We start from the raw sequence: 9,566 nt of genomic DNA on the forward strand, positions 1-9,566 counted from the left end.
CAGAATCTTCTAACAAGAGGCACAGAAATGTCCAAAATACCCATGCAATTACTATTGAGGCTGGTTTCTACAGGAAACAAATACAAACTATATTAACAAAAAAAAAAAAAAGAATTTAAAGTTGCAGCTTTGCCTTTGAACAATTGATATGTAGGGAAAATTTGAAAAATAAATCAATTTCAGAAAAGAGATCGGAACGGTTTGGGGTAGCAATTCTTCTGAAGAGAAAATTTGGAAAATAAACACTTTGGTCAAAATAACTGCATGGGTATTCTGGACATTTTCATGCCTCTTTTTAGAGGATTCTAATAGAGGGGATCTACTTGCAACTATGTCAGAAAGTTCAGGGGGGAGGTGATTGCAATTATCAAACTTTAGGGGAGGTTTCAGCAACAACTAGAAACTTCAGGGAAGGTTTAAGCAATTTACCCTTTTTGTAGTATGATTTGTTGAAATGCACCACATACATAATTCTAGAAGTGTTTATGCTAGAAAGTATATTCTAGAAGTTCCCATTTGCAATTTCTGGTGTCATGTTAGGTATGGATCATGTCTATGCATGTGTCTCGGTATCATAGAAACTAACATGGGTTAAGCTATTGACAATGATCTGAATACTCACAATTTGATAGAGGATATTGCCCTTTAGAGTGGAACTGGATTCATTGATCCTATACAGTTAGTAAAGCTTTGTTTGGTTCAGTTGTTTTGTTTTACCTTTGTCCTGAGAAACACTAACTAACATTTAGATAAATTTCATTGACATTATGTTTCTTACTCTTTCACTTCAACTAGATGAAACGTTGTTTTACACATTTTAGTTCTTATACTATTTTTAGTGTTGATGTGGTAGGTACTCTCCACTTGGTAGAATAATTTTGGCTGTTTTCAGTTATGATTACAAATTATGATTGATGGTACGTTTGGTGTCTTCATGGAATTATGTTTTCAGCAACCACTAAATTTGACATTTCAGGTATATTGACTATCTGTTTTTGGGGGATTATGTTGATCGTGGACAGCACAGCTTAGAGACTGTAACCTTACTTCTAGCTCTCAAGGTAAGTTTGTTCTGTTTCAAGTAATAAAACTAAAATTTTAATATTCAGGGTGCACCTTTTGTTGACTGCATTGACTTTTTGTCCTTGGACCTGATTGTACAGATTGAATATCCTGAAAATGTTCACTTGATTCGTGGGAACCATGAAGCTGCTGACATAAATGCACTTTTTGGTTTTCGTCTTGAATGCGTTGAGAGAATGGTACTGACATATTTATGCGCTTCAGTGTTGAAAGCTAGTCATACTGATCTGAGATGGTGTTTGTAGGGGGAGAGTGATGGGATATGGGCTTGGACTAGGTTCAATCAGCTTTTCAACTTTCTTCCACTTGCCGCACTTATTGAGAAGAAAATTATTTGCATGCATGGTGGAATTGGGAGGTCCATACATTCTGTGGAGCAAATAGAGAAACTTGAAAGACCTATAACAATGGATGCTGGATCTATCATTCTAATGGACCTTCTATGGTATGATTAATTTTGTCCACCCACACATTGGCACTCGTCTTTGTGTTTGGATTGCCTAAATACAAATGTTTGCTATGATATACAGGTCTGATCCCACAGAAAATGATAGTATAGAGGGTTTGAGACCAAATGCTAGGGGACCTGGTCTTGTCACTTTTGGGGTATGTGGTCTTTCAATCTGTCAAACATGTATGAAAAGCATCATTACCAAAGTATTCTATTATATCAACTATCACGATGTATTGCTTCTAGATTATTTTTTTCCATGCAAAAATGTTCAAGGGCAAGTTTCATCATTGATGCTAATATGCATACAATAATACAACAAATGACTGAGAAATGAAGGTGTAGCATTTAATTTAAGTCATTGCATATTGTTCTCTATTTTACACTAGATAATGACATAGAGATGCCTGAGATTGGCTGTTGAAACTTATTGTCTATGTAATATAGAGATGAAAGTCCTTGGGACAACTTATTGTTTCTCAAATTGGCCAATAAAATGAGGCTGGACCTGGACAATGTATAACATGCTCAGGGTCAGGTTCCTCCTTCGCTCAATGAAAGGGAGCATGATTTTCCATGTTAATACTAATATTTTATCAAGATGAACATTCCACATAAAGAATAATTTTAGAAGGAAGATTAGGTGATCAAATCCATTTCCAAGGAAGCATCCTCACCCCCAACCAAATAGAAGGAATACTTAGTAGTAAAACACCCTCTGAGAGCCAATTGTATTTTGCATACACATCATTCCAGCAAAGCCTTGTCTTTTTCTCATTATTCATAGAAGACATGACAAGATTTACTGATTTAGACAAGTGGATGTGAAGTGGTTTTTGTAGTGGGTTGTTTATTTTCTAGAAACAAAACATGCAGAATACTTTTCACAAAATATATGTTCTCAGAAGTTATACCATTGGTTTATTGGGTTTTCTTCTTTGCATTTGTGCATGCAAAGTAGATCTGTGCGTTATTGTCAGTGGTATAGGACCATTGCCCATTGCTGGTCCCAGATACCTAGGGACTGGGGAGGGGGGCCTTTCCCAATGACGATGGTATCATTCTTTTTTCTTTGTTTTTCTCTTGATATTTCTGTACTTTTAAAATCCTACAGCACTCAATGAAATTGACTGTCCATAGCCACTAATATTATCTCAATCTCTTAATATTATTATACCGTCATGAAATTAATATTTCCTTTCTTAGGATTGCACAAGCACATCTAAAGCTTTCACAATTGTAAGAATCTTCACTGCATTTTTATGGAGCATATTGTAATTTTTTTTTTATCATGTTAATTGCAGCCTGATCGGGTCACAGACTTCTGCAAGAAAAATAAACTACAGCTAATCATAAGAGCACATGAATGTGTTATGGATGGTTTTGAACGGTTTGCTCAAGGACAGTTGATAACACTTTTTTCTGCAACCAACTACTGTGGTAAGCAAAGGAAGTTTGGAATTCTATGCCCCTTTATTTTGCTTCAATATGCAAAACTTCCATGCTGAATTGATTACTGCATCAGGGACGGCAAACAATGCTGGAGCTATACTGGTGGTTGGTAGAGGACTGGTCGTGGTTCCAAAATTGATTCATCCCTTACCACCTCCTCTACAGTCACCAGAAACATCTCCAGAGCATGTCTTAGATGAAACATGGATGCAGGTAAGATTTGGTCAGAATTATTCATTTTTCATATTGGAAGCTGACTGGAGGCTGGACATGATAAGACTCATACCATCTTCCTGTACATTTATGGGCCCCTACAGGAACTCAACATTCAAAGGCCACCAACTCCAACACGGGGTCGGCCACAGCCTGACCTTGATCGAAGCTCACTTGCATATATATGATTTGACACCTACAGAGCTATTTTTCCTTAAACGCCATATTATGGTGCCTCTTATTTGATGCTGGAATCAATACATTCATCTGTAATGCTGCTAGGTTCAATATCTAGAAGAAATTTGGTACCACACAACTTCATTTTGTAACTTATGCAGAAACATACAAACATAGAAGATACGTCCTTGACAAGCTTACACAGATTGCCTGAGAAAGTTGGAAGAGCAAGCTATTTACTCAGTGATGATCATCCATTTGTCAATCTGCTCGTGTAATATCTGTACAACTTGAAAACTGTGCAAGAGATGGTGAAATATGTTTCGGCCAATGGAGTCAATAGCACAACTAGAAGCAGCTGTCTAATTATTGTGTACTGTAATGTAAATTGGTTTCTGCCTTCCATTTGATGATGTATTTATATGTTAATTTTTTTTCTGGGTGAAATATCATAATTGATTGCATTCTGAAGCATTTAATTATTCCTTGTTCTAATAATAATTGCCACCAAATGGGAAAATTGGTGCTGCAGAGGCATAATTGGAGTTATCTCATGCTTTTTGTTTTGTTTTCCACCCTCTTTTCTTTCTTTCCCCCTCTTCTGTTGCATTTAATTATCTCTGCAGGATGGCTTTTGGGTACTGAATTTTGATGTATCATTATTTTCAAAGGGCAACGCTATAGCATGGCATTGAAAACAGATTTACATTGTTCCGCTCATGATTTAAGCAAGGTTCAAAGTATCACTATTACAAAGAGCATTGGAAAATCAATTTTAAGCATCTGAATGGCCACTAATTTTCTGTTTTTTTGAGAAAAAATGGCCTAGCTTCGGTGCCTTCTCCCCTCTCACACCTTACATTCTGACTCTGTATTTAATGCTGATACCTGCCTTCTAGTTCTACAAGTTAAACCGAAACAGGGTTGTAGAGAGAGAGAGAGATTGGCAATTAAGAAAACCACCAAAATCTATAAACCATTCTTATTCTAACAAACAAGAAATTAGGTCATTAAAGGGTGTTCGACAAAATGGATTTGTTTTTGAAAATAAAAACGGCTGCCACATCAACAAAAACAAAACCAACCACCTGTCGAACACTCCCTAGGTAAGCCGATTAGATTCCCACCGCCAATGAGAATCCAACGATACAATGCTTATGATTTATGAAAATACCCTTTGAAAGTCTTTTAAGAGAATACTCTCAAAGGGGCGTTTTTTATTTTTGGATATGTAGAGGGAAGAAAAGATGGTTAATAGGATTTTGGTTTCCATTGACCAAGAATCTTATGTTCTTTTTTCAGTTTTGTAGGAATCAAGGAAAGTTTATTTTCTTGGGTATCATTTACTCAGGAAAGTGATAGCATCTCCTATGTGGGTAAATAATTTTCTCACAGGGAAAATTGTCAATATTTGAATGGGACAAAAATGCCTCTTTTAATAATGAATTTCTATGGCTAAGATAGTCATTGCTTTATTTACCTGAAAAATAAAAGAACATGGGTAAATACACTTACCTGAATAAGTATTTTCCAAGAAAAACTTACTCGAATAATTGCATTTACCCGGATAAACAACTTAGCAAGCGAATGGGAGATTTGTCTTGTTGAAGTTCAACAGACTGTTGGAACTTGACAGCTGGAAAAACCATATTGTTTTGTTGAGTTCTGGAACTTCAACAGATTCCTGAAATAAATTCGTTTGTATTGTTGAACTTCAACAGGCTTATGGAACTTGGAACCTCAGCAAGACTTAGCCCAAAGAGAAACCCATACACACCCTCTTGTTTTCCTTTAAACCAGAAACGTGGAGGAAATGAGGAATCCCGAACACTTCCATGGCTATGTGGTTCTTGTTCTTGAAGAGTGTAGTGCATGTTTTAAAAATTTAAATGAACAGTTGAGGATACTTTTGTCCTTTACATACGTTTGAAAGGTCAACAAGCCATATATAAGTAGTTTTTGAAACCATGGTTTTTAAAAACGAATTGGTCAGGGGTCTGGTTACCAGTTCAAACGGTCCGATTGTTCGACCTGAACAGTCAGCTCGTTTTAACAAAAAAATAAAAGAAAAACATTAAAATTTTGAAAAACAGTTCAAACCGTTAACTGGCCGGTTCAGCGGTTTGCTGACCAAAATCAACGGTTTTGAGGGAAAAAGCGGTTTTGGAAGAAAACAGGTAACCAGTTCTTGGGTTTTCTGGTCCAACCATCCGGTCCGGTCCGGTTTCCGAAACAGTGTTTGAAACTATTAGTTTCCTCGACTCTCAGGGCATATATAAGTAATTAACCCAAAAAGAAATATGATCGAGGGATTAGACAATTAGCTCCAAGTTTTGTATATCTGTATTAGGATCTCTGATTGTTAGACATCTAACCTAGAGCCTCCAAAGTCTGTCAAAGGCTAAAAGTAGGGGCTACTTAACAGAGAAAAAGGAGGGAGGGGAAATGAAGGGAAAAACGTCTATATCATACCAGGAGTAAGAGGGGTAAAGGAGCTAATATAGTAGCTTTTCATTTTTTTTTTTTTGCTTCCATGTTCTAATTTAGATGGAACACATTCTGATCTATTGGTAGATTTGGTTAGGTAGCGTTTGTGGTTTCTTCCGAAATACGTGCTTTCTGCAGCGTTCGAAGATGCTGTCATATATCAAATCGAATTGCACTCCTGCTCTTTCCCGATTCACAATGAAAAGTATGTGATCAGCTTCCACAATCTTGTAGTACCTGCATTAGGCCAGCCAGATACCCAACAGTAAATAATCTCCTTCAAATTATAGCTATTTTTCAGACAATAATCTCTCTTTTCTTCTGATATTTGACAATAATCTCTCCTTTTCCAAAAAGAAGAAAAAAAATCCGTTTGCTAAGGACATGGGGAGGTTGATACTTTGAAATTAGCCTCTAAGAGTCTTTAAGTCACCATGACCAATGATGCCAAATTATCACATAATATAGTATTTAAGAATATTAAAGTGAATGTGTTAAACAATCACATTTTGAGCTGACCAATTTTTACCATCTTACAAAATGTCATCTAATTTGAATTCTGTTCGAATCCAAATATAAATAAATCAAATTTGGACCTAGGTATTACCAATTTGATACAATCCATTTCGAATTCTTCAGTAGGATTCTGAATCCTGTAAATATAGATGCATACACTGTATCCCTTACACCACCAGTGATGTTTATACATGCCAATGACTAAAAATCCTGAAGACCTTAACTAATACAAGAACTATGGCTGTTATGAACCATTTTTTTGGCCTACCATTACTCCCATGTTTTGATCGCTGCTAAGTTTAGACCATTATTTCAACATTTCCAAAAAAAAGTTGGCCAAGTCAAACTAAAAAAAATCTGCATTATAAACTTAATACCAAGTTTTAAGGATACATTGGAAGAGTGGTATAACTTATTACAGCTGCTACATAATGATAAAAAAAATGGTCCAGTCTCCCCTGTTAATGTCAATCTTGTTATTTTAAACTTGGTTGATCCTAAGATAAGACCTTGAGGGTCCCAGGCCTTAATTATCTAACACTAACACCTAACTGTTGGTCATAAACTTGACAATGAAGATGGCAACAGTGATAATGATGCCATTAATGATCATTAAGAAAGACATAAAAATCATAACAAAAGCAGTTGTGGAGGATGGGAGAATTTATGAATGATCATGAGTGCAATGGTGATGACAGCATCCAATCATGTGCATAACTGTGTTATTCCAAATGTAAACAATTTCATGGCATTAGAAAGAATAACATACCAGATGCCCGGCTGCAGAGGCTGGCATTCAGAGTTATTTACAATAAAACGGCTGGGATGTTCAATGGGGATCCGGGGGTGTGTCATGGATATAGTGTTAAGTGCTCCGTCGTTGTCCTGCCAATCTTCATCCCTACACACATTTTAATTTTTAACAGCAGAGAACAAGACAAAAACTGGCTTGTATAAAACAACTGCTGGGAGATAGATATGGATTTAGAGGAACCAAAATATAGGCAAGGAAAAACTGACCCACCGATATCCTTTATAAGGAGGAGGGACGTCTGGAGGATGTCTCCACTGGCTCATCTGCAATACTCTGATGAAAAGCATGGGATGAATGCCAAGTATGCCGGAAGGGACGGTGATCCCCATGATTTTCCTTGTTCGCTTGGTGGCATAGCTGAAGTAGAATGTGTTTGGAAAGGTGTTGATTTGGGAGTTGAGTCGTATTGATCCTTGAATTGTGAGGTCTGGGAGAATCCAATCTCCTGAAGCAAAAGGACCCGCATTGCCTAAGAGGCAATCCAGAAGACCTGAAACTCCCATGTGCTTCCAGGACATGTTGAAGTGGTCGAACCCAAAATTGTAGTAGGCCTTCAGCCATGGAATGTCAATCCAATCGTAGAGTATGACACCCAAGCGACAGATGTGGAGCAGACAAACGGGCTTCATTGCTCTTCCATCGTCTGGCCTGAAAACAAGTTTTGAAACTCAAAAGGTTTTGGAGATGACATCCATGAGAAAGAAAACTAGGCTCTGAACGAAACTCACTGCATCCCATCTAGGTAGGTTCTTGTTGTACCATTGAATGCGCCGGATAATGCAGTTACGCTCAAAACCCAGTTCTCAGAAGTGTTCTCATATCTTTTGAAAGCCTGAAATTATAAACAAATATGTGTTCAATAATCACAGCTCTAAAGACCCACAATCCATGATTTTCCTTTTCTTTCTTTGGTCTGAGCATTAAAATGGGCTAACCTTGTCTGCCAGCATTTGCTGCAATACACGAACCACCTGGGCTCCAGATGAATGTCCAACAAAGTGAATGGGATGGTCTTCATCCCAGTCAGGGTAATGCCCTGCACGCCCAACACAAGATTGAACCAGAAAAAAGGGAAAAAAAAAACTTGATTTAACACAGATGAAGCAAAGCATTGAGATTGATCTTCCAAACCTTGCTCATAAACCCTTCCAAACTGCGAATGCCCAGAAGCTTTACTGTGTTCTTCTCCATAATCAACTTGCCCGCCTTTCAGATAATAAAACAATTCGCGAGCCCTGAAAACATTAGAAATCTTTAACTCCTGCGACGAATATATAACAAACAATGAAGGTCTAAGGAGAAGGCCAAGGATGCAACCTTAGTCATGATTAGCTTCAAAGCTTCAGGCACCCACCTATCATATATGCTGGTTAAGGAACCCAAGTCAGGAACCAAAACTCTTTCATCCTTCTTCTCTGCTCCCGCAAAATACGACAATCCTCCTAATCTCTGTATAGCCCATAGAAGAAACAGAAATGAACAAAATAAATAAATAAATAAATTTCCCATTAAAAGAAACAGAAATTATATGTCCTGGAAGAAGAAAAAATGGTGACCCAGTTCATCAAATTCACAGTACATCTCACATACCCCTTTCCCAAATCCGAAGATCCCATGAATCAAGACAATGGGAGGTAAACCATCATTATTAGTTGCTGCCCGAGGTTCCATCTCTTTGATATTTACATTAGGTCTAAGACACTCATTTAGAGCCTGTGAGATGTCTGAAGCCACAGCTATGCTGAATATGTAAAACCCATACACCAAATGAACCATAGAACTCACAAAGAGCTCCGCCAATTGGAGCGCTGCAATCCACAAGCGAATCATCGGAAACCACCCTGTTCTTTGAAATGAAGAATATCAGAGCCCTCTTCTTCTTTCTTTCAATTTGAAGAAGGAAGAAGGCTCTTTTCCTACAATGACACCACCCCCAGGCCCCAGCACCACCCTTCTTGATCAAAAACCTTTCTTTTTTTTTTCAAATTTCTTTCACCCCACAAATGGAGGCCTTCTATAAATAATTCCCCCTCAACCTTTTTCCAAATGTGGATGGACCCTGTACTACTTGTTCTTCATTCTTGTCCTCAAAGCCAATCACGGACTCCTGTTAAAAAAAGGTGGTGGTGTCGGTGCCACGTGTATTCCAAATCTTTGGGACCCACTAAATTTGGCTAATTATCTATCTAGACCCAAAATCCAAAATAACCGTATTATGCTTTATCCGTTTATTAAATGGGCCGTAAGCGGCTTGTTCGGAGGCTGGAACTAGAAGGTTCTTTCTTTACAACGGGGACCCTTTTATCCATTTCTGAAACTTCGCTCTTTTTCTATTCATTTTCCAGCGCAAATGGATGGACAATCATGTCGTCT

At 37.6% G+C, this 9,566-nt stretch overlaps 2 protein-coding genes across 4 annotated transcripts in view; one reads left to right on the top strand and one right to left on the bottom strand.

The window, feature by feature from the left end:
- LOC148867311 (serine/threonine-protein phosphatase BSL1-like) overlaps window positions 1–3,925 on the top strand; it is a 41,505-nt gene extending 37,580 nt beyond the window's left edge. Inside the window, exons 15-21 of the mRNA XM_088981550.1 lie at window positions 977–1,061; window positions 1,164–1,262; window positions 1,329–1,528; window positions 1,614–1,689; window positions 2,839–2,974; window positions 3,060–3,199; window positions 3,304–3,925. Coding sequence (XP_088837676.1) covers window positions 977–1,061; window positions 1,164–1,262; window positions 1,329–1,528; window positions 1,614–1,689; window positions 2,839–2,974; window positions 3,060–3,199; window positions 3,304–3,387 — 820 coding nt within the window. The 3' untranslated portion in view covers window positions 3,388–3,925. The remainder of the gene's footprint in view (window positions 1–976; window positions 1,062–1,163; window positions 1,263–1,328; window positions 1,529–1,613; window positions 1,690–2,838; window positions 2,975–3,059; window positions 3,200–3,303) is intronic.
- A 1,897-nt stretch (window positions 3,926–5,822) lies between these two features.
- On the bottom strand, window positions 5,823–9,280 carry LOC148867312 (uncharacterized). 3 transcript variants are annotated; one of them, XR_016110902.1, is made up of 8 exons: window positions 8,784–9,247; window positions 8,548–8,642; window positions 8,325–8,428; window positions 8,129–8,229; window positions 7,922–8,025; window positions 7,404–7,841; window positions 7,149–7,272; window positions 5,823–6,100 (listed from the first exon to the last, which is right to left on the bottom strand). XR_016110902.1 is itself a non-coding variant. In XM_088981551.1 (8 exons), the coding sequence occupies exons 1-8, from the start codon at window positions 9,021–9,023 to the stop codon at window positions 5,941–5,943; spliced, it is 1,374 nt and encodes a 457-aa protein (XP_088837677.1). In that variant the 5' UTR covers window positions 9,024–9,280; the 3' UTR covers window positions 5,823–5,940. The 3 variants fall into 3 exon arrangements, 1 of the variants encoding a protein (XP_088837677.1); XR_016110903.1 differs by having other exon boundaries at window positions 7,149–7,280; window positions 7,400–7,841; XM_088981551.1 differs by having other exon boundaries at window positions 7,149–7,280; window positions 8,784–9,280.
- Between the last annotated feature and the right edge of the window lie 286 nt (window positions 9,281–9,566).

The sequence above is a fragment of the Nelumbo lutea genome, chromosome 3 (genome assembly GCF_056320005.1).
Source record: "Nelumbo lutea isolate HS-2025 chromosome 3, American lotus-T2T, whole genome shotgun sequence".
NCBI classification, from domain to species: Eukaryota; Viridiplantae; Streptophyta; class Magnoliopsida; order Proteales; family Nelumbonaceae; genus Nelumbo; species Nelumbo lutea.

Bases quoted from the DNA above. Each gene is read 5' to 3' on its own strand.
- LOC148867312 (XM_088981551.1), bottom strand. From the start codon at position 9,023: ATGATTCGCTTGTGGATTGCAGCGCTCCAATTGGCGGAGCTCTTTGTG. The intron at 8,230-8,324 runs GTTTGGAAGATC...TTGGGCGTGCAG, and splicing joins TGGAAGGGTTTATGAGCAAG to GGCATTACCCTGACTGGGAT. The intron at 7,842-7,921 runs GTGAGTTTCGTT...ACTTGTTTTCAG, and splicing joins ACCTACCTAGATGGGATGCA to GCCAGACGATGGAAGAGCAA.